The 23,987-nt window shown below is 55.5% G+C and overlaps 1 protein-coding gene across 1 annotated transcript in view; it reads left to right on the top strand.

Moving 5' to 3' along the window:
* Positions 1-20,734, top strand: part of LOC141727061 (mothers against decapentaplegic homolog 4-like) — a 65,226-nt gene extending 44,492 nt beyond the window's left edge. The window contains exons 9-11 of the mRNA XM_074532643.1: positions 11,505-11,673; positions 14,654-14,792; positions 19,424-20,734. Of these exons, the coding sequence (XP_074388744.1) occupies positions 11,505-11,673; positions 14,654-14,792; positions 19,424-19,635 (520 nt within the window). The 3' untranslated portion in view covers positions 19,636-20,734. The remainder of the gene's footprint in view (positions 1-11,504; positions 11,674-14,653; positions 14,793-19,423) is intronic.
* Positions 20,735-23,987: the final 3,253 nt, after the last annotated feature.

The following is a 23,987-nucleotide window of genomic DNA, read 5'->3' as shown; positions in this document are numbered from 1 at the left end:
TGTGTGCATGAGTGTGTGTGTGTGCTGGGTGTGTGTGTGTGTGTGTGTGTGAGTGATCCCAGTGTGCCCTGGGTGTGCTGTGTGTGTGTGTGTGCTGGGTGTGTGTGTGTCTCTGTGTGTGTGAGTGTTTGTGTGTGTGTCAGTGATCCCAGTGTGCCCTGGGTGTGCTGTGTGTGCGTGAGTGTGTGTGTGTGTGCTGGGTGTAGGTCGGTGAGACCTTCAAGGTGCCCTCCAGCTGTCCCATTGTCACCGTGGATGGTTATGTGGATCCATCCGGCGGTGACCGGTTCTGCCTGGGTCAGCTGTCCAATGTTCACCGGACGGAGGCCATCGAGAGAGCGAGGTACCGGTGCTGTCTGTGTGGCCTGGGGTGTGGCGGGGATCTGTGGGTGTGCCCTGGGTGTGTCATGGGTGTGTGTGAGTGTGTGTGTGTGCTGGGTGTGTGTGTGTGTCAGTGACCCCAGTGTGCCCTGGGTGTGCTGGGAATGTGTGTGTGTGTGTGTGCTGGGTGTGTGTGTGTCTCTGTGTGTGTGAGTGTTTGTGTGTGTGAGTGATCCCAGTGTGCCCTGGGTGTGCTGTGTGTGCGTGAGTGTGTGTGTGTGCTGGGTGTGTGTGTCAGTGATCCCAGTGTGCCCTGGGTGTGCTGTGTGTGCGTGAGTGTGTGTGTGTGCTGGGTGTGTGTGTCAGTGATCCCAGTGTGCCCTGAGTGTGCTGGGAATGTGTTAGTGTGTGTGTGTGCTGGGTGTGTGTGTCAGTGATCCCAGTGTGCCCTGGGTGTGCTGTGTGTGCGTGAGTGTGTGTGTGTGCTGGGTGTAGGTCGGTGAGACCTTCAAGGTGCCCTCCAGCTGTCCCATTGTCACCGTGGATGGTTATGTGGATCCATCCGGCGGTGACCGGTTCTGCCTGGGTCAGCTGTCCAATGTTCACCGGACGGAGGCCATCGAGAGAGCGAGGTACCGGTGCTGCCTGTGTGGCCTGGGGTGTGCCCTGGGTGTGCCCTGGGTGTGCCCTGGGTGTGTGTGAGTGTGGGTGTGTGTGTGTCAGTGATCCCAGTGTGCCCTGGGTGTGCTGTGTGTGTGTGTGCTGGGTGTGTGTGTGTCTCTGTGTGTGTGAGTGTTTGTGTGTGTGTCAGTGATCCCAGTGTGCCCTGGGTGTGCTGTGTGTGCGTGAGTGTGTGTGTGTGCTGGGTGTGTGTTGGGGGGTGTGTGAGTGTGCGTGAGTGTGTGTGTGTGCTGGGTGTGCTGGGTGTGTGTGTGAGTGTTTGTGTGTGTGTCAGTGATCCCAGTGTGCCCTGGGTGTGCTGTGTGTGCGTGAGTGTGTGTGTGTGCTGGGTGTGTGTGTGAGTGTGTGTGTGTGAGTGTGCTGGGTGTGCGTATGTGTGTGTGCATGTGTGTGTGTGCTGGGTGTGTGTGTGAGTGAGTGACCCCAGTGTGCCCTGGGTGTGCTGTGTGTGCGTGAGTGTGTGAGTGTGGGTGTGTGTTGGGGTGTGGGTGTGTGTTTGGGCTCTGCAGGTGTGCCCTGGGTGTGCCCTGGGTGTGCGTGAGTGTGTGTGTGTGCTGGGTGTGTGTCGGTGGGTGTATATGTGTGAGTGACCCAGTGTGCCCTGAGTGTGCTGGGAATATGTGAGTGTGTGTGTGTGAGTGTATGTGTGCTGGGTGTGTGTGACCCTGGGTGTGCGTGAGTGTGTGTGTGTGTGCTGGGTGTGTGTGTGTGTGTGTGTCAGTGATCCCAGTGTGCCCTGGGTGTGCTGTGTGTGTGTGTGTGAGTGTGTGTGTGTGTGTGCTGGGTGTGTGTGACCCTGGGTGTGCTGGGTGTGTGTGTGCTGGGTGCGTGTGTGTCTCTGTGTGTGTGAGTGTTTGTGTGTGTGTCAGTGATCCCAGTGTGCCCTGGGTGTGCTGTGTGTGTGTGTGCTGGGTGTGTGTGTGTCTCTGTGTGTGTGAGTGTTTGTGTGTGTGTCAGTGATCCCAGTGTGCCCTGGGTGTGCTGTGTGTGCGTGAGTGTGTGTGTGTGCTGGGTGTGTGTCGGTGAGACCTTCAAGGTGCCCTCCAGCTGTCCCATTGTCACCGTGGATGGTTATGTGGATCCATCCGGCGGTGACCGGTTCTGCCTGGGTCAGCTGTCCAATGTTCACCGGACGGAGGCCATCGAGAGAGCGAGGTACCTGGGGCCTGGCGGGGCTCTGCGGGTGTGCCCTGGGTGTGCATGAGTGTGTGAGTGTGTGTGTGCTGGGTGTGTGTCGGTGGGTGTATGTGTGTGGGTGTGTGCTGGGTGTGTGTCAGTGATCCCAGTGTGCCCTGGGTGTGCGTGAGTTTGTGTGTGTGCTGGGTGTGCCCTGGGTGTGCGTGAGTGTGGGGGTGTGTGTGTGTGTGTGTATGTGTGTGTGTGTGAGTGATCCCAGTGTGCCCTGACTGTGCTGGGAATGTGTGAGTGTGTGTGTGTGCTGGGTGTGTGTGTGTCTCTGTGTGTGTGAGTGTTTGTGTGTGTGTCAGTGATCCCAGTGTGCCCTGGGTGTGCTGTGTGTGTGTGTGCTGGGTGTGTGTGTGTCTCTGTGTGTGTGAGTGTTTGTGTGTGTGTCAGTGATCCCAGTGTGCCCTGGGTGTGCTGTGTGTGCGTGAGTGTGTGTGTGTGCTGGGTGTGTGTTGGTGTATGTGTGTGTATGTGTGTGTGTGACCCTGGGTGTGCCCTGACTGTGCTGGAAATGTGTTAGTGTGTGTGTGTGCTGGGTGTGCGTGAGTGTGTGTGTATGCTGGGTGTGTGTGTCAGTGATCCCAGTGTGCCCTGGGTGTGCTGGGAATGTGTGTGTGTGTGTGTGTGTGTGTCTCTGTGTGTGTGAGTGTTTGTGTGTGTGTCAGTGATCCCAGTGTGCCCTGGGTGTGCTGTGTGAGTGACCCTGGGTGTGCCCTGAGTGTGCTGGAAATGTGTTAGTGTGTGTGTGAGTGACCCTGGGTGTGCATGAGTGTGCTGGGTGTGCGTGTGTGGGTGTGCTGGGTGTGAGTGTGTGTGTGTGTGCTGGGTGTGTGTGTGTCTCTGTGTGTGTGAGTGTTTGTGTGTGTGTCAGTGATCCCAGTGTGCCCTGGGTGTGCTGTGTGTGCGTGAGTGTGTGTGTGTGCTGGGTGTAGGTCGGTGAGACCTTCAAGGTGCCCTCCAGCTGTCCCATTGTCACCGTGGATGGTTATGTGGATCCATCCGGCGGTGACCGGTTCTGCCTGGGTCAGCTGTCCAATGTTCACCGGACGGAGGCCATCGAGAGAGCGAGGTACCTGGGGGCTGGCGGGGGTCTGCGGGTGTGCCCTGGGTGTGCCCTGGGTGTGTGTGGTGTGTGTGTGTCGGGGTGTGTTGGTGTGTGTGTGTGTGAGTGACCCTGATTGTACTGGGTGTGTGAGTGTGTGTGTGCTGGATGTGTGTCGGGGTGTGTTGGTGTGTGTGTGTGTGATTGTGTGTGTGTGTGCTGGGTGTGTGTGACCCTGGGTGTGCGTGAGTGTGTGTGTGTGCTGGGTGTGTGTTGGTGTGTGTGTGACCCTGGGTGTGCCCTGGGTGTGCATGTGTGTGTGTGTGTGCTGGGTGTGTGTCGGGGTGTGTGTGTGTGAGTGTGTGTGTGAGTGACCCTGGGTGTGCATGAGTGTGTGTGCTGGGTGTGTGTTGGTGTGCTGGGTGTGTGTGTGTGTGTGCCCTGGGTGTGTGTCGGTGGGTGTATGTGTGTGAGTGACCCCAGTGTGCCCTGACTGTGCTGGGTGTGTGTGTGTGTGTGTGTGAGTGACCCTGGGTGTGTGTGGTGTGTGAGTGTGTGTGTGAGTGTGTCAGTGATCCCAGTGTGCCCTGGGTGTGCTGGGAATGTGTGTGTGTCTGTGTGTGTGCCCTGGGTGTAGTGGGTGTGTGTGTGTGTGTGTGCTGGGTGTGCGTGAGTGTGTGTGTGTGCAGGGTGTGTGTGTCAGTGATCCCAGTGTGCCCTGGGTGTGCTGTGTGTGCGTGAGTGTGTGTGTGTGCTGTGTGTGTGTGTGTGTGTGTGTGTGTGTCTCTGTGTGTGTGAGTGTTTGTGTGTGTGTCAGTGATCCCAGTGTGCCCTGGGTGTGCTGTGTGTGTGTGTGCTGGGTGTGTGTGTGTCTCTGTGTGTGTGAGTGTTTGTGTGTGTGTCAGTGATCCCAGTGTGCCCTGGGTGTGCTGTGTGTGCGTGAGTGTGTGTGTGTGCTGGGTGTGTGTGTGTGTGTGAGTGACCCCAGTGTGCCCTGGGTGTGCTGTGTGTGTGTGTGCTGGGTGTGTGTGTGTCTCTGTGTGTGTGAGTGTTTGTGTGTGTGTCAGTGATCCCAGTGTGCCCTGGGTGTGCTGTGTGTGCGTGAGTGTGTGTGTGTGTGTGTGTGTGTGTCAGTGATCCCAGTGTGCCCTGGGTGTGCTGTGTGTGTGTGTGCTGGGTGTGTGTGTGTGTGTGTGTCAGTGACCCCAGTGTGCCCTGGGTGTGCTGTGTGTGCGTGAGTGTGTGTGTGTGCTGGGTGTAGGTCGGTGAGACCTTCAAGGTGCCCTCCAGCTGTCCCATTGTCACCGTGGATGGTTATGTGGATCCATCCGGTGGTGACCGGTTCTGCCTGGGTCAGCTGTCCAATGTTCACCGGACGGAGGCCATCGAGAGAGCGAGGTACCTGGGGGCTGGCGGGGCTCTGCGGGTGTGCCCTGGGTGTGCCCTGGGTGTGTGTGTGTGGGTGTGTGCTGGGTGTGCGTGAGTGTGGGTGTGTGCTGGGTGTGTGTGTGAGAGTGACCCTGATTGTGCTGGGTATGCTGGGAATGTGTGAGTGTGTGTGTGCGTGATCCCAGTGTGCCCTGAGTGTGCTGGAAATGTGTTAGTGTGTGTGTGTGTGTGTGAGTGTGTGTGTGTGTGTGTGTGTGTGTGTGTGCTGGGTGTGTGTGTGTCTCTGTGTGTGTGAGTGTTTGTGTGTGTGTCAGTGATCCCAGTGTGCCCTGGGTGTGCTGTGTGTGCGTGAGTGTGTGTGTGTGCTGGGTGTAGGTCGGTGAGACCTTCAAGGTGCCCTCCAGCTGTCCCATTGTCACCGTGGATGGTTATGTGGATCCATCCGGCGGTGACCGGTTCTGCCTGGGTCAGCTGTCCAATGTTCACCGGACGGAGGCCATCGAGAGAGCGAGGTACCGGCGCTGTCTGTGTGGCCTGGGGGTCTGCGGGTGTGCCCTGGGTGTGCCCTGGGTGTGTGCGAGTGTGGGTGTGTGCTGGGTGTGTGTCGGGGTGTGTGTGTGCTGGGTGTGCGTGAGTGTGGGTGTGTGTGTGCTGGGTGTGTGTGTGTGTGCTGGGTGTGTGTCGGGGTGTGTGTGTGTGTGTGTGTGTGTGTTGGGGTGTGGGTGTGTGTTTGGGCTCTGCAGGTGTGCCCTGGGTGTGCCCTGGGTGTGCGTGAGTGTGTGTGTGTGCTGGGTGTGTGTGTGTGAGTGTGTGTGTGTGCTGGGTGTGTGTCTGTGGGTGTATATGTGTGAGTGACCCAGTGTGCCCTGAGTGTGCTGGGAATGTGTGTGTGTGTGTGAGTGATGCTGGGTGTGCATGAGTGTGTGTGTGTGACCCTGGGTGTACTGGGGGTGTGTGTGTGTGTGTGCTGGGTGTGTGTGACCCTGGGTGTACTGGGTGTGTGAGTGTGTGTGTCAGTGATCCCAGTGTGACCCTGGGTGTGCTGGGAATGTGTGTGTGTGTGTGTGTGTGTGTGAGTGACCCTGGGTGTGTCCTGAGTGTGCTGGGAATGTGTTAGTGTGTGTGTGTGCTGGGTGTGTGTCAGTGATCCCAGTGTGCCCTGGGTGTGCTGTGTGTGTGTGTGCTGGGTGTGTGTGTGTCTCTGTGTGTGTGAGTGTTTGTGTGTGTGTCAGTGATCCCAGTGTGCCCTGGGTGTGCTGTGTGTGTGTGTGCTGGGTGTGTGTGTGTCTCTGTGTGTGTGAGTGTTTGTGTGTGTGTCAGTGATCCCAGTGTGCCCTGGGTGTGCTGTGTGTGCGTGAGTGTGTGTGTGTGCTGGGTGTAGGTCGGTGAGACCTTCAAGGTGCCCTCCAGCTGTCCCATTGTCACCGTGGATGGTTATGTGGATCCATCCGGCGGTGACCGGTTCTGCCTGGGTCAGCTGTCCAATGTTCACCGGACGGAGGCCATCGAGAGAGCGAGGTACCGGTGCTGTCTGTGTGGCCTGGGGTGTGGCGGGGGTCTGTGGGTGTGCACTGGGTGTGTCCTGGGTGTGTGTGTGTGTGCTGGGGGTGTGTGTGTGTGTGAGTGACCCCAGTGTGCCCTGAGTGTGCTGGGAATATGTGAGTGTGTGTGTGTGTGAGTGTATGTGTGCTGGGTGTGTGTGACCCTGGGTGTGCGTGAGTGTGTGTGTGTGCTGGGTGTGTGTCGGGGTGTGTGTGTGTGACCCTGGGTGTACTGGGTGTGTGAGTGTGTGTGTGCTGGGTGTGTGTCGGTGGGTGTATGTGTGTGAGTGTGTGCGTGTGTGTGAGTGACCCTGGGTGTGCTGGGTGTGCTGGGAATATGTGAGTGTGTGTGTGTGCTGGGTGTGTGTGACCCTTGGTGTGCATGAGTGTGTGTGTGTGCTGGGTGTGTGTGTGTGTGTGTGTGTCAGTGATCCCAGTGTGCCCTGGGTGTGCTGTGTGTGTGTGTGTGTGTGTGTGTGTCTCTGTGTGTGTGAGTGTTTGTGTGTGTGTCAGTGATCCCAGTGTGCCCTGGGTGTGCTGTGTGTGTGTGCGCTGGGTGTGTGTGTGTCTCTGTGTGTGTGAGTGTGTGTGTGTGTGTCAGTGATCCCAGTGTGCCCTGGGTGTGCTGTGTGTGTGTGTGCTGGGTGTGTGTCAGTGATCCCAGTGTGCCCTGGGTGTGCTGTGTGTGCGTGAGTGTGTGTGTGTGCTGGGTGTAGGTCGGTGAGACCTTCAAGGTGCCCTCCAGCTGTCCCATTGTCACCGTGGATGGTTATGTGGATCCATCCGGTGGTGACCGGTTCTGCCTGGGTCAGCTGTCCAATGTTCACCGGACGGAGGCCATCGAGAGAGCGAGGTACCGGTGCTGCCTGTGTGGCCTGGGGTGTGGCGGGGGTCTGTGGGTGTGCACTGGGTGTGCCCTGGGTGTGCGTGAGTGTGGGTGTGTGCTGGGTGTGTGTCGGGGTGTGTGTGTGTGTGTCAGTGATCCCAGTGTGCCCTGGGTGTGCTGTGTGTGTGTGTGCTGGGTGTGTGTGTGTCTCTGTGTGTGTGAGTGTTTGTGTGTGTGTCAGTGATCCCAGTGTGCCCTGGGTGTGCTGTGTGTGCGTGTGTGTGTGTGTGTGTGCTGGGTGTAGGTCGGTGAGACCTTCAAGGTGCCCTCCAGCTGTCCCATTGTCACCGTGGATGGTTATGTGGATCCATCCGGTGGTGACCGGTTCTGCCTGGGTCAGCTGTCCAATGTTCACCGGACGGAGGCCATCGAGAGAGCGAGGTACCGGCGCTGTCTGTGTGGCCTGGGGCGTGGTGGGGGTCTGTGGGTGTGCACTGGGTGTGCGTGAGTGTGGGTGTGTGCTGGGTGTGTGTGTGTGTGTGTCAGTGATCCCAGTGTGCCCTGGGTGTGCGTGAGTGTGGGTGTGTGCTGGGTGTGTGTGTGTGTGAGTGACCCCAGTGTGCCCTGGGTGTGCTGTGTGTGCGTGTGTGTGTGAGTGACCCTGGGTGTACTGGGTGTGTGAGTGTGTGTGTGCTGGATGTGTGTGAGTGTGTGTGTGTGTGTGAGTGACCCTGGGTGTACTGGGTGTGTGAGTGTGTGTGTGCTGGATGTGTGTGAGTGTGTGTGTGTGTGTGTGTGTGTGTGTGACCCTGGGTGTACTGGGTGTGTGTGTGTGTGTGTGTGCTGGGTGTGTGTGTGTGTGTGTGTGAGTGACCCCAGTGTGCCCTGGGTGTGCTGTGTGTGCGTGAGTGTGTGTGTGTGCTGGGTGTGTGTCAGGGGGTGTGAGTCTCTGTGTGTGTGTGTGTGTGTGTCAGTGATCCCAGTGTGCCCTGGGTGTGCTGTGTGTGTGTGTGTGTGTGTGTGTGTGTCTCTGTGTGTGTGAGTGTTTGTGTGTGTGTCAGTGACCCCAGTGTGCCCTGGGTGTGCTGTGTGTGCGTGAGTGTGTGTGTGTGTGTCAGTGATCCCAGTGTGCCCTGGGTGTGCTGTGTGTGTGTGTGTGAGTGTGAGTGTGTGTGTCAGTGATCCCAGTGTGATCCTGGGTGTACTGGGTGTGTGAGTGTGTGTGTGTGTGTGTGTGTGTGTGTGTGTGAGTGACCCTGGGTGTACTGGGTGTGTGAGTGTGTGTGTGTGTCAGGGTGTGTGTGTGAGTGTGTGTGTGCTGGGTGTGTATGACCCTTGGTGTGCATGAGTGTGTGTGTGTGCTGGGTGTGTGTGTGTGTGTGTGTGTCAGTGATCCCAGTGTGCCCTGGGTGTGCTGTGTGTGTGTGTGTGTGTGTGTGTGTGTGCTGGGTGTGTGTTGGTGTGTGTGTGTGTCAGTGATCCCAGTGTGCCCTGGGTGTGCTGTGTGTGTGTGTGCTGGGTGTGTGTGTGTCTCTGTGTGTGTGAGTGTGTGTGTGTGTGTCAGTGATCCCAGTGTGCCCTGGGTGTTCTGTGTGTGCGTGAGTGTGTGTGTGTGCTGGGTGTGTGTGTCAGTGACCCCAGTGTGCCCTGGGTGTGCTGTGTGTGTGTGTGTGTCTCTGTGTGTGTCTCTGTGTGTGTGAGTGTTTGTGTGTGTGTCAGTGATCCCAGTGTGCCCTGGGTGTGCTGTGTGTGCGTGAGTGTGGGTGTGTGCTGGGTGTGTGTGTGCTGGGTGTGTGTCGGGGTGTGTGTGTGTGAGTGACCCTGGGTGTGCTGGGAATGTGTGAGTGTGTGTGTGTGAGTGTGTGTCAGTGATCCCAGTGTGATCCTGGGTGTACTGGGTGTGTGAGTGTGTGTGTGTGCTGGGTGTGTGTCGGGGTGTGTTTGTGAGTGTGTGTGCATGAGTGTGTGTGTGTGTGTGTGAGTGTGTGTGTGTGTGCTGGGTGTGTGTGTGAGTGACCCCAGTGTGCCCTGACTCTGCTGGGAATGTGTGAGTGTGTGTGTTTGAGTGTGTGTGTGTGTACTGGGTGTGTGTGAGTGTGTGTGCTGGGTGTCTGTCGGGGTGTGTGTGTGTGTGTGTGACCCTTGGTGTGCATGAGTGTGTGTGTGCTGGGTGTGTGTCGGGGTGTGTGTGTGAGTGTGTGTGTGAGTGTTTGTGTGTGTGTCAGTGATCCCAGTGTGCCCTGGGTGTGCTGTGTGTGCGTGAGTGTGTGTGTGTGCTGGGTGTAGGTCGGTGAGACCTTCAAGGTGCCCTCCAGCTGTCCCATTGTCACCGTGGATGGTTATGTGGATCCATCCGGTGGTGACCGGTTCTGCCTGGGTCAGCTGTCCAATGTTCACCGGACGGAGGCCATCGAGAGAGCGAGGTACCGGTGCTGCCTGTGTGGCCTGGGGTGTGGTGGGGTCTGTGGGTGTGCCCTGGGTGTGTCCTGGGTGTGTGTGAGTGTGGGTGTGTGTGTGTGTCAGTGATCCCAGTGTGCCCTGGGTGTGTGTGAGTGTGGGTGTGTGCTGGGTGTGTGTGTGTGTGAGTGACCCCAGTGTGCCCTGGGTGTGCTGTGTGTGCGTGAGTGTGTGTGTGTGAGTGTGCTGGGTGTGTGTGTGTGACCCTGGGTGTGCATGAGTGTGCTGGGTGTGCTGGGTGTGTGAGTGTGTGTGTCGGGGTGTGTGTGAGTGTGTGTGTGTGTGAGTGACCCTGGGTGTGCATGAGTGTGGGTGTGTGTTGGGTGTGTGTCAGGGTGTGTTTGTGAGTGTCTGTGTGTGTGTGTGTGTGTGTGTGTGAGTGACCCCAGTGTGCCCTGGGTGTGCTGTGTGTGTGTGTGCTGGGTGTGTGTGTGTGACCCTGGGTGTGCATGAGTGTGCTGGGTGTGTGTGTGTGACCCTGGGTGTGCATGAGTGTGCTGGGTGTGCTGGGTGTGTGAGTGTGTGTGTCGGGGTGTGTGTGAGTGTGTGTGTGTGTGAGTGACCCTGGGTGTGTGTGAGTGTGCTGGGTGTGCGTGTGTGTGTGCTGGGTGTGTGTGTGAGTGTGTGTGTGTGTGTGAGTGTGTTTTTGTGCTGGGTCTGGGTGTGTGTGTGTGTGTTGGGGTGTGGGTGTGTGTCAGGGCTCTGCTTGTGTGCCCTGGGTGTGCGTGAGTGTGTGTGTGTGCTGGGTGTGTGTGTGAGTGTGTGTGTGTGAGTGACCCTGGGTGTGTGTGTGTGTGCTGGGTGTGTGTGTGTGTGTGTGTGTGCGTGAGTGTGTGTGTGTGCTGGGTGTGTGTGACCCTGGGTGTGCCCTGGGTGTGTGAGTGTGTGTGTCAGTGATCCCAGTGTGATCCTGGGTGTACTGGGTGTGTGAGTGTGTGTGTGTGTGTGTGTGTGTGTGTGTGTGTGCTGGGTGTGCCCTGGGTGTGCTGGAAATGTGTTAGTGTGTGTGTGAGTGACCCTGGTTGTGCTTGGAATGTGTGTGTGTGTGTGTGTGTGTGTGTGTGTGTGTGTGTGACCCTGGGTGTACTGGGTGTGCGTGAGTGTGTGTGTCAGTGATCCCAGTGTGCCTTGGGTGTGCTGGGAATGTGTGTGTGTGTGTGTTTGTGTGTGAGAGTGACCCTGGGTGTGCTGGGAATGTGTGAGTGTGTGTGTGTGTGTGTGACACTGGGTGTGCTGGGAATGTGTGTGTCTGTCTGTGTGTGAGTGTGTGTGTGTGTGCCCTGGGTGTGCGTGAGTGTGTGTGTCAGTGATCCCAGTGTGCCCTGGGTGTGTGTGAGTTTGTGTGTGTGCTGGGTGTTTGTCGGGGTGTGTATGTGTGTGTGTGTGTGTGTGTGTGCTGGGTGGGTGTGTGTTGGTGTGCATGTGTGTGTGTGCTGGGTGTGTGTGTGAGTGACCCCAGTGTGCCCTGACTCTGCTGGGAATGTGTGTATGTGTGTTTGTGTGTGTGAGTGTGTGTGTGTGTGTGCTGGGTGTGTGTGAGTGACCCTGATTGTGCTGGGTATGCTGGGAATGTGTGAGTGTGTGTGTGTGCTCTGTGTGTGTGTGTGTGTGTGTGAGTGACCCTGGGTGTACTGGGTGTGCATGAGTGTGTGTGTCAGTGATCCCAGTGTGCCCTGGGTGTGCTGGGTGTGCGTGAGTGTGTGTGAGTGTGTGTGTGTGTGTGTGTGCGCGTGACCCCAGTGTGCCCTGAGTGTGCTGGCAATGTCTGTATGTGTGCGTGTGTGTGTGTGTGTGTGTGTGAGTGTGTGCCTGTGGCTGCAGCCTGTGCTCACACCCATCCAGTGTTTCTGCCGTGCGTGCATTGCATTCCCTGCAACGCCCCTCACACCCCATCCCCCACAGTGTGTACAATGCATTCCCTGCATTTCCTGCATTCCCTGCATTGCCGCTCACACCCCATCCCCCACAGTGTGTGCAATGCATTCCCTGCATTCCCTGCATTCCCTGCATTCCCTGCATCGCCTGCATTCCCTACACCACCCCTCACACCCATCCCCCACAGGTTACACATCGGCAAGGGCGTGCAACTCGAGTGCAAGGGCGAGGGCGACGTTTGGGTGCGTTGCCTCAGCGACCACGCCGTGTTTGTGCAAAGTTATTACCTGGACCGCGAGGCCGGCCGGGCGCCCGGCGACGCCGTGCACAAAATTTATCCCAGCGCCTACATCAAGGTGAATTATTGCAAATAATGCACGCGGAGACGTTATCGTAAATATTGAACACATAGAAGTTATCGTAAATATTGCACGTGTAGAAGTTATTGTAAATATTGCACATGTAGAAGTTATTGTGAATATTGCACGCATAGAAGTTATCGTAAATATTGCACGCGTAGAAGTTATCGCGAATATTGCACGCGTAGAAGTCATTGCAAATATTGCACATGTAGAAGTTATTGTAAATATTGAGTTATTGTAAATATTGAGTTATTGCAAATATTGCACGCGTAGAAGTTATCGTAAATATCGCACGCGTAGAAGTTATTGCAAATATTGAGTTATTGCAAATATTGCACACATAGAAGTTATGGCAAATATTGAGTTATCGCAAATATTGCACACGTAGAAGTTATTGTAAATATTGAGTTATCGCAAATATTGCACGTGTAGAAGTTATTGCAAATATTGAGTTATTGTAAATATTGAGTTATCGTAAATATTGCACGCGTAGAAGTTATTGTAAATATTGAGTTATTGCAAATATTGCACGCGTAGAAGTTATTGTAAATATTGAGTTATTGCAAATATTGCACGCGTAGAAGTTATTGCAAATATTGAGTTATCGCAAATATTGCACGCGTAGAAGTTATTGCAAATATTGCACGCGTAGAAGTTATTGCAAATATTGAGTTATTGTAAATATTGAGTTATCGCAAATATTGCACGCGTAGAAGTTATGGCAAATATTGAGTTATCGTAAATATTGCACGCGTAGAAGTTATTGTAAATATTGCACATGTAGAAGTTATCGCGAATATTGCACACGCGTAGAAGTTATTGCAAATATTGCACGCGTAGAAGTTATTGTAAATATTGAGTTATTGTAAATATTGCACACGTAGAAGTTATCGTAAATATTGAGTTATTGCAAATATTGAGTTATTGCAAATATCGCACGCGTAGAAGTTATCGCAAATATTGCACGCGTAGAAGTTATTCTAAATATGGAGTTATTGTAAATATTGCACGCGTAGAAGTTATCGCAAATATTGCACGCGTAGAAGTTATTGCAAATATTGAGTTATTGCAAATATTGCACGCGTAGAAGTTATTGTAAATATTGAGTTATTGTAAATATTGAGTTATCGCAAATATTGCACGCGTAGAAGTTATTGTAAATATTGAGTTATTGTAAATATTGAGTTATTGTAAATATTGAGTTATTGCAAATATTACACACATAGAAGTTATTCTAAATATTGAGTTATTGCAAATATTGCACGCGTAGAAGTTATTGCAAATATTGAGTTATTGTAAATATTGAGTTATCGCAAATATCGCACGCGTAGAAGTTATCGCAAATATTGCACGCGTAGAAGTTATTGTAAATATTGAGTTATTGTAAATATTGAGTTATTGTAAATATTGAGTTATTGTAAATATTGCACGCGTAGAAGTTATCGTGAATATTGCACGCGTAGAAGTTATCGTGAATATTGCACACGTAGAAGTTATTGCGAATAGTGCACGCGTAGAAGTTATCGCAAATATTGCACACAGGTGTGCCATGCCATGCCATGCCAGGTGTGCCATGCCAGCTGTGCCATGCCAGAAGTTATCGCAAATATCGCACGCGTAGAAGTTATCGCGAATATTGCACACAGGTGTGCCATGCCATGCCATGCCATGCCATGCCAGGTGTGCCATGCCAGCTGTGCCATGCCAGAAGTTATCGCAAATATCGCACGCGTAGAAGTTATCGCAAATATCGCACGCGTAGAAGTTATTGCAAATATTGCACACAGGTGTGCCATGCCATGCCATGCCAGGTGTGCCATGCCAGCTGTGCCATGCCAGAAGTTATCGCAAATATTGCACACAGGTGTGCCATGCCATGCCATGTCAGGTGTGCCATGCCAGCTGTGCCATGCCAGAAGTTATTGCAAATATTGAGTTATCGCAAATATTGCACGTGTAGAAGTTATCGCGAATATTGCACACAGGTGTGCCATGCCATGCCATGCCAGGTGTGCCATGCCAGCTGTGCCATGCCAGAAGTTATCGCAAATATTGCACACAGGTGTGCCATGCCATGCCATGCCAGGTGTGCCATGCCAGCTGTGCCATGCCAGAAGTTATCGCGAATATCGCACACGTAGAAGTTATCGCAGATATTGCACACAGGTGTGCCATGCCATGCCATGCCAGCTGTGCCATGCCAGCTGTGCCATGCCAGAAGTTATCGCCAATATCGCACGCGTAGAAGTGATCGCAAATATTGCACACAGGTGTGCCATGCCATGCCATGCCAGGTGTGCCATGCCAGCTGTGCCATGCCAGAAGTTATTGCAAATATTGCACACAGGTGTGCCATGCCATGCCATGCCAGCTGTGCCATGCCAGCTGTAAGTTATCGTAAATATTGAGTTATTGTAAATATTGCACGCGTAGAAGTTATCGCAAATATTGCACACAGGTGTGCCATGCCATGCCATGCCAGCTGTGCCATGCCAGCTGTGCCATGCCAGAAGTTATTGCAAATATTGCACACAGGTGTGCCATGCCATGCCATGCCAGCTGTGCCATGCCAGCTGTGCCATGCCAGAAGTTATCGTAAATATCGCACGCGTAGAAGTTATCGCAAATATTGCACACAGGTGTGCCATGCCATGCCAGGTGTGCCATGCCAGGTGTGCCATGCCAGAAGTTATTGCCAATATCGCACGCGTAGAAGTTATCGCAAATATTGAGTTATTGCAAATATCGCACGCGTAGAAGTTATCGCAAATATTGCACACAGGTGTGCCATGCCATGCCATGCCAGCTGTGCCATGCCAGAAGTTATTGCAAATATTGAGTTATTGTAAATATTGCACGCGTAGAAGTTATCGCAAATATTGCACACAGGTGTGCCATGCCATGCCATGCCAGGTGTGCCATGCCAGCTGTGCCATGCCAGAAGTGATTGCCAATCTCGCATTTCCCGTTGCAGGTGTTCGACCTGCGGCAGTGCCACCGGCAGATGCAGCAGCAGGCGGCAACGGCGCAGGCGGCGGCAGCGGCGCAGGCGGCAGCGGTGGCGGGCAACATCCCAGGGCCCGGGTCTGTGGGTGGCATCGCGCCCGCCATCAGTGAGTGCTGGGGCACTGGGGTGGCACAGGGACACAGGGGTGGCACAGGGACACTGGGATGGGACACTGGGGGGGCACAGGGACACTGGGCGGGCAACATCCCAGGGCCTGGGTCTGTGGGTGGCATCGCGCCCGCTATCAGTGAGTGATGGGGTGGCACGGGGGCACTGGGGTGGCACAGGGACACGGGGGTGGCACAGAGACACTGGGGTGGCACACTGGGGTGGCACACTGGGGTGACACAGGGACAGTGGGGTGAGACAGGGACACTGGGGTGGCACAGGGACACTGGGGTGGCACACTGGGGTGGCACAGGCACACTGGGGTGGCACAGGGACACTGAGGGGGAACAGGGACACTGGGATGGCACAGGGACACTGGGGTGGGACACTGGGGTGGCACAGGGACACTGGGGTGGCACACTGGGCTGGCACAGGGACACTGGGGTGGCACAGGGACACTGGGCTGGGACACTGGGGTGGCACAGGGACACTGAGGTGGCACAGGGACACAGGGGTGGCACAGGGACACTGGGGTGGCACAGGGACACTGGGATGGCACAGGGACACTGGGGTGGCACACTGGGGTGGCACAGGGACACTGGGGTGGCACACTGGGGTGGCACAGGGACACTGGGGTGGCACAGGGACACTGGAGTGGCACAGGGACACTGGGGTGGCACACTGAGGTGGCACACTGGGATGGCACAAGGACACTGGGGTGGCACAGGGACACTGGGGTGGCACAGGGACACTGGGATGGGACACTGGGGTGGCACAGGGACACTGGGGTGGCACAGGGACACTGGGATGGGACACTGGGGTGGCACAGGGACACTGGGGTGGCACAGGGACACTGGGGTGGGCTCCATGGGCGGCATCGCCCCCGCCATCAGTGAGTGCTGGGGTGGCACAGGGACACTGGGATGGCACAGGGGCACTGGGGTGGCACACTAAGGTGGGACATTGGGATGGCACAGGGACACTGGGGTGGCACAGGGACACTGGGATGGCACGGGGGCACTGGGGTGGCACAGGGACACTGGGGTGGCACACTGAGGTGGGACACTGGGGTGGCACAGGCACACTGGGGTGGCACAGGGACACTGGGATGGCACGGGGGCACTGGGATGGCACAGGGACACTGGGGTGGCACAGGGACACAGGGCTGGGCTCCGTGGGTGGCATCGCCCCCGCCATCAGTGAGTGCTGGGGCACTGGGGTGGCACAGGGACACTGGGGTGGCACACTGAGGTGGGACATTGGGATGGCACAGGGACACTGGGGTGGCACAGGGACACTGGGGTGGCACAGGAGCACTGGGATGGCACACTGGGGTGGCACAGGGACACTGGGGTGGCACGGGAGCACTGGGATGGCACACTGGGGTGGCACACTGGGGTGGCACAGGGACACTGGGGTGGCACACTGGACTGAGACACGGGGGTGGCACAGGGACACTGGGGTGGCACAGGGACACTGGGCTGGCACACTGGGGTGGCACAGGGACACAGGGCAGGGACACTGGGGTGGCACAGGGACACAGGGCTGGGCTCCGTGGGCGGCATCGCCCCCACCATCAGTGAGTGCTGGGACACTGGGGTGGCACAGGGACACTGGGGTGGCACAGGGACACTGGGGTGGCACAGGGACACTGGGATGGGACACTGGGGTGGCACAGGGACACTGGGGTGGCACAGGGACACTGGGCTGGCACACTGGGGTGGCACACTGGGGTGGCACAGGGACACTGGGATGGCACAGGGACACTGGAATGGCACAGGGACACTGGGGTGGCACACTGGGGTGGGACACTGGGGTGGCACGGGGACACTGGGCTGGCACAGGGACACTGGGGTGGCACAGGGACACTGGGATGGGACAGGGACACAGGGCTGGCACACTGGGGTGGCACAGGGACACTGGGATGGCACAGGGACACTGGGGTGGCACAGGGACACTGGGGTGGCACAGGGACACTGGCGTGGCACACTGGGGTGGCACAGGGACACTGGGGTGGCACAGGGACACTGGGATGGCACAGGGACACTGGGGTGGGACACTGGGATGGGACAGGGACACTGGGGTGGCACAGGGACACTGGGGTGGCACAGGCACACTGGGATGGCACAGGGACACTGGGGTGGGACACTGGGGTGGCACAGGGACACTGGGGTGGCACAGGGACACTGGGCTGGCATAGGGACACTGGGGTGGCACAGGGACACTGGGCTGGCATAGGGACACTGGGGTGGCACAGGGACACTGGAATGGCACAGGGACACTGGGGTGGCACAGGGACACTGGAATGGCACAGGGACACTGGGGTGGCACACTGGGATGGCACGGGGATACTGGGGTGGCACAGGGACACTGGAATGGCACAGGGACACTGGGGTGGCACAGGGACGCTGGGCTGGCACACTGGGGTGGCACAGGGACACTGGGGTGGCACAGGGACACTGGGGTGGCACAGGGACACAGGGCTGGGACACTGCGGGGGGACACTGGGGTGGCACAGGGACACTGGGATGGGACACTGGGGTGGCACAGGGACACTGGGGTGGCACAGGGACACTGGGATGGGACACTGGGCTGGCACAGGGACACTGGGGTGGCACAGGGACACAGGGCTGGGCTCCGTGGGCGGCATCGCCCCCGCCATCAGTGAGTGCTGGGGCACTGGGGTGGCACGGGGGCACTGGGGTGGCACAGGGACACTGGGATGGGACACTGGGGTGGCACAGGGACACTGGGGTGGCACACTGGGGTGGCACAGGGACACTGGGGTGGCACAGGGACACTGGGGTGGCACACTGGGGTGGCACAGGGACACTGGGGTGGCACAGGGACACTGGGCTGGGACACTGGGGTGGCACAGGGACACTGGGGTGGCACACTGGGGTGGCACAGGGACACTGGGGTGGCACAGGGACACTGAGGTGGCACACTGGGGTGGCACAGGGACACTGGGATGGCACAGGGACACTAGGGTGGCACAGGGACACTGGGGTGGCACACTGGGATGGCACACTGGGGTGGCACAGGGACACTGGGCTGGCACACTGGGGTGGCACAGGCACACTGGGGTGGCACAGGGACACAGGGCTGGGCTCCGTGGGTGGCATCGCCCCCGCCATCAGTGAGTGTTGGGGCACTGGGGTGGCACGGGGGCACTGGGGTGGCACAGGGACACAGGGACACTGGGGTGGCACAGGGACACTGGGGTGGCACACTGGGGTGACACACTGGGGTGGCACAGGGACACTGGGGTGGCACAGGGACACTGGGGTGGCACACTGGGGTGGCACAGGGACACTGGGGTGGCACACTGGGGTGGCACAGGGACACTGGGGTGGGACACTGGGATGGCACAGGGACACTGGGATGGCACAGGGACACTGGAGTGGCACACTGAGGTGGCACACTGGGGTGGCACAGGGATACTGGGATGGCACAGGGACACTGGGCTGGGACACTGGGATGGCACAGGGACACTGGGCTGGGACACTGGGGTGGCACACTGGGGTGGCACAGGGACACTGGGGTGGCACACTGGGGTGGCACAGGGACACTGGGGTGGCACAGGGACACAGGGCTGGGACACTGGGGTGGCACAGGGACACTGGAGTGGCACAATGGGGTGGCACAGGGGCACTGGGCTGGGATGGCACAGGGACACTGGGGTGACACACTGGGGTGGCACAGGGACACTGGGGGGGCACTGGGGTGGCACAGGGACACTGGAATGGGACACTGGGGTGGCACACTGGGGTGGCACAGGGACACTGGCTGGGACACAGCAGAGCTGGCAGCCCTGTCACTGTCCCCTGCCCGGCACAGTGCCATGGCTGGGGTGCAGGGCATGCACAGGGATGGGTGCAGGGCATGCAGCAGGGCTGGCCTGGCTGGGTGCCAGGGAGGCATGGAGCAGAGCCAGGGAGGTGTGATGGCACGGGTGGGATGGCACGGGTGTGATGGCACAGGTGTGCCATGCCAGGTGTGCAATGGCAGGTGTGCCAGACCAGGCCAGGTGTGCCATGCCATGCCAGAAATGCCATGCCAGGTGTGCCAGACGAGGCCAGGTGTGCCATGCCAGGTGTGCCATGCCAGGTGTGATGGCACAGGTGTGCCATGCCAGGTGTGCCTTGCCAGGTGTGCAGGCCAGGCACAAGGTGTGAAGGACAGGGAGGTGTGACAGGATAGGTGTGGTGGCACAGGTGTGCCATGCCAGCTGTGCCATGCCAGCTGTGCCAGACCAGGCCAGGTGTGCCATGCCAGGTGTGCCATGCCAGGCAGGAGGTGTGACAGGCCAGGTGTGCCATGCCAGGTGTGACAGCACAGGTGTGCCATGCCAGGTGTGCCATGCCATGCCAGGTGTGCCAGACCAGGCAGCAGGTGTACCATGCCAGGTGTGCCATGCCATGCCAGAAATGCCATGCCAGCTGTGCCATGCCAGGTGTGATGGCACAGGTGTGCCATGGCAGGCAGGAGGTGTACCATGCCATGTGTGCCATGCCATGCCAGGTGTGCCATGCCAGGCCAGGTGTACCATGCCAGCTGTGCCATGCCATGCCAGCTGTGCCATGCCCACCCTCACCATGCCCACCCTCCCCTCCCCTCCCCACCCAGGCCTCTCCGCCGCCGCGGGCATCGGCGTGGACGACCTGCGCCGCCTGTGCATCCTGCGCATGAGCTTCGTCAAGGGCTGGGGCCCCGATTACCCGCGGCAGAGCATCAAGGAGACGCCATGTTGGATCGAGATCCACCTGCACCGGGCACTGCAGCTGCTGGACGAGGTGCTGCACACCATGCCCATCGCCGACCCGCAGCCGCTGGACTGAGTGGCATTTCCTGCATCGTTGCATTTCTCCTGGCCTCGCTCCTGGATTTGGGTTCTTTCCGGTAAACGCTCCCGTAAAGACTTGGCAGCGTTGGGTTGGTTCTCAATGAAAGTCTCCCATTGAAACTCCCATTGAAACTCTCCCATTGAAACTCTCCCATTGAACAGCATTGGGTTGGTTCTCATTGAAACTCTCATTGAAACTCCCATTGAAACTCTCCCATTGAAACTCTCATTGAAACTCTCCCATTGAACAGCATTGGGTTGGTTCTCATTGAAACTCTCCCATTGAAACTCTCCCATTGAACAGCATTGGGTTGGTTCCCATTGAAACTCTCCCATTGAAACTCTCCCATTGAACAGCATTGGGTTGGTTCCCATTGAAACTCTCCCATTGAACAGCATTGGGTTGGTTCTCATTGAAACTCTCCCATTGAAACTCTCATTGAAACTCTCCCATTGAAACTCTCCCATTGAAACTCCCATTGAAACTCTCCCATTGAACAGCATTGGGTTGGTTCCCATTGAAACTCTCCCATTGAAACTCTCCCATTGGAACTCTCCCATTGAACAGCATTGGGTTGGTTCCCATTGAAACTCCCATTGAAACTCCCATTGAAACTCTCCCATTGAAACTCTCCCATTGAAACTCTCCCATTGAAACTCTCCCATTGAAACTCTCCCATTGAACAGCATTGGGTTGGTTCCCATTGAAACTCCCATTGAAACTCTCCCATTGAAACTCTCCCATTGAAACTCTCCCATTGAACAGCATTGGGTTGGTTCCCATTGAAACTCCCATTGAAACTCTCCCATTGAACAGCATTGGGTTGGTTCCCATTGAAACTCTCCCATTGAAACTCTCCCATTGAAACTCCCATTGAAACTCTCCCATTGAACAGCATTGGGTTGGTTCCCATTGAAACTCTCCCATTGAAACTCCCATTGAACAGCATTGGGTTGGTTCCCATTGAAACTCTCCCATTGAAACTCTCCCATTGAACAGCATTGGGTTGGTTCTCATTGAAACTCTCCCATTGAAACTCCCATTGAAACTCTCCCATTGAAACTCCCATTGAACAGCATTGGGTTGGTTCTCAATGAAACTCATTGAAACTCTCTCATTGAAACAGATTGACACTCTCCCATTGAAACTCTCCCATTGAAACTCTCCCATTGAAACTCCCATTGAAACTCTCTCATTGAACAGCATTGGGTTGGTTCCCATTGAAACTCTCCCATTGAAACTCTCCCATTGAAACTCTCCCATTGAAACTCTCCCACTGAAACTCTCCCATTGAACAGCATTGGGTTGGTTCTCATTGAAACTCCCATTGAAACTCCCATTGAAACTCTCCCATTGAAACTCTCTCATTGAAACTCTCATTGAAACTCTCCCATTGAACAGCATTGGGTTGGTTCCCATTGAAACTCCCATTGAAACTCTCCCATTGAACAGCATTGGGTTGGTTCTCATTGAAACTCTCCCATTGAAACTCCCGTTGAAACTCCCATTGAAACTCTCCCATTGAACAGCATTGGATTGGTTCTCAATGAAACTCTCCCATTGAAACTCTCCCATTGAAACTCCCATTGAAACTCTCCCATTGAAACTCTCCCATTGAACAGCATTGGGTTGGTTCTCAATGAAACTCTCCCATTGAAACTCTCCCATTGAACAGCATTGGGTTGGTTCCCATTGAAACTCTCCCATTGAAACTCTCCCATTGAAACTCTCCCATTGAAACTCCCATTGAAACTCTCCCATTGAAACTCCCATTGAAACTCTCCCATTGAACAGCATTGGGTTGGTTCCCATTGAAACTCTCCCATTGAAACTCCCATTGAAACTCTCCCATTGAACAGCATTGGGTTGGTTCTCAATGAAACTCTCCCATTGAAACTCTCCCATTGAACAGCATTGGGTTGGTTCTCAATGAAACTCTCCCATTGAAACTCTCCCATTGAAACTCTCCCATTGAAACTCTCCCATTGAAACTCCCATTGAAACTCCCATTGAAACTCTCCCATTGAACAGCATTGGGTTGGTTCTCAATGAAACTCTCCCATTGAAACTCTCCCATTGAACAGCATTGGGTTGGTTCCCATTGAAACTCTCCCATTGAAACTCTCCCATTGAAACTCTCTCATTGAAACTCTCCCATTGAAACTCTCCCATTGAAACTCTCCCATTGAACAGCATTGGGTTGGTTCTCATTGAAACTCCCATTGAAACTCTCCCATTGAAACTCCCATTGAAACTCCCATTGAAACTCCCATTGAAACTCTCCCATTGAACAGCATTGGGTTGGTTCCCATTGAAACTCTCCCATTGAAACTCCCATTGAAACTCTCCCATTGAACAGCATTGGGTTGGTTCTCATTGAAACTCTCCCATTGAACAGCATTGGGTTGGTTCCCATTGAAACTCCCATTGAAACTCCCATTCAAACTCTCCCATTGAAACTCCCATTGAAACTCTCTCATTGAACAGCATTGGGTTGGTTCCCATTGAAACTCTCCCATTGAAACTCTCCCATTGAAACTCCCATTGAAACTCTCCCATTGAAACTCTCCCATTGAAACTCCCATTGAAACTCTCCCATTGAACAGCATTGGGTTGGTTCTCATTGAAACTCTCCCATTGAAACTCCCATTGAACAGCATTGGGTTGGTTCTCATTGAAACTCCCATTGAAACTCTCCCATTGAAACTCTCCCATTGAAACTCTCCCATTGAACAGCATTGGGTTGGTTCTCATTGAAACTCTCCCATTGAAACTCCCATTGAACAGCATTGGGTTGGTTCTCATTGAAACTCCCATTGAAACTCTCCCATTGAAACTCTCCCATTGAAACTCTCCCATTGAACAGCATTGGGTTGGTTCTCATTGAAACTCTCCCATTGAAACTCCCATTGAAACTCCCATTGAAACTCCCATTGAACAGCATTGGGTTGGTTCCCATTGAAACTCTCTCATTGAAACTCCCATTGAAACTCTCTCATTGAAACTCCCATTGAAACTCTCTCATTGAAACTCTCCCATTGAAACTCATTGAAACTCTCCCATTGAAACTCTCTTTCCTCCCAACCTCACACAGGAGCCTTTTGTATGCAGAATATATATTATATATATATTTATATCTGAGATTTTTTCCTTCATTTACCTTGTAGCCATTGAAAAAATTCCCCCCTCTCCCAGCTGATTGGTGAGATTTTAGTAGTGAACAGAAAAATCTTCTGATTTTTATGATTTTGGTTGGCGGTTTAAAGCGAGGGGATGGCACAAACCGTGTTGGCATGGCTCGAGAAATTCTTTAAAAATCCTAGATTTTTATTGAAAGAAATGCCATGCCAGCTGTGCCATGCCAGCTGTGCCAGCTGTGCCAGCTGTGTTTTTAAAAACACTAAAAGGAAATGGATGCTTGGAGGGTGGGCACTCGGTTGGAGGTGAAGTTGGCGCCGCTCTCTGCCAACCTGTGCCCGCCATGGGCACAGCTCTGTCAGCATGGGCTGTGGGGCACAGCTCTGCCAACCTGTGCTGTGGGGCACCGCTCTGCCAACCTGTGCTGTGGGGCACCGCTCTGCCAACCTGTGCCCACCATGGGCTGTGGGGCACAGCTCTGCCAACCTGGGCTGTGGGGCACCGCTCTGCCTCCCTGTGCCCACCCTGTGCCCACCCTGTGCCCACCATGGGCTGTGGGGCACAGCTCTGCCAACCTGGGTTGTGGGGCACAGCTCTGCCACCCTGCCCTGCACTGACAGGGTTAATGGAGCTGGGATTGGCAGTGACAGGGTTAATGGCAGATTCAATGTCATTGTCCCGCTGTCATTTGTCCCCATTGAATGTCACTGTCCCACTGTCACTTGTCCCCATTGAATGTCACTGTCCCGCTGTCACTGTGCATGGGGATGCTCGGGGTGGGGACAAAACCCTTCGTGACATCCCTGCTGGGGGTGACACTGAGGGGCTGTGACAGTGACAGTGACGGTGACAGTGACAGTGTGAGGCTGAGGGGACAGTGACAATGACAGTGACAGTGTGAGGCTGAGGGGGCAGTGACAGTGACAGTGTGATGCTGAGGGGACAGTGACAGTGACAGTGACAGTGTGACACTGAGGGAGCTGTGACAATGTCACGGTGAGGCTGAGGTGGCAGTGACAGTGACAGTGACAGTGTGACGCTGAGGGAGCAGTGACAGTGACAGTGACAGTGACAGTGACAGTGTGACGCTGAGGGAGCAGTGACAGTGACAGTGACAGTGACAGTGACAGCAACAGTGACAGTGAAAGTGTCATGGTGACGCTGAGGGAGCAGTGACAGTGACAGTGACAGTGATGGTGACAGTGACA

This window comes from Zonotrichia albicollis, chromosome Z (genome assembly GCF_047830755.1).
Source record: "Zonotrichia albicollis isolate bZonAlb1 chromosome Z, bZonAlb1.hap1, whole genome shotgun sequence".
Classification (NCBI taxonomy): Eukaryota; Metazoa; Chordata; class Aves; order Passeriformes; family Passerellidae; genus Zonotrichia; species Zonotrichia albicollis.
The sequence above is the reverse complement of the archived record's forward strand: the minus strand, read 5'-3'. Positions and strand labels throughout refer to the sequence as shown.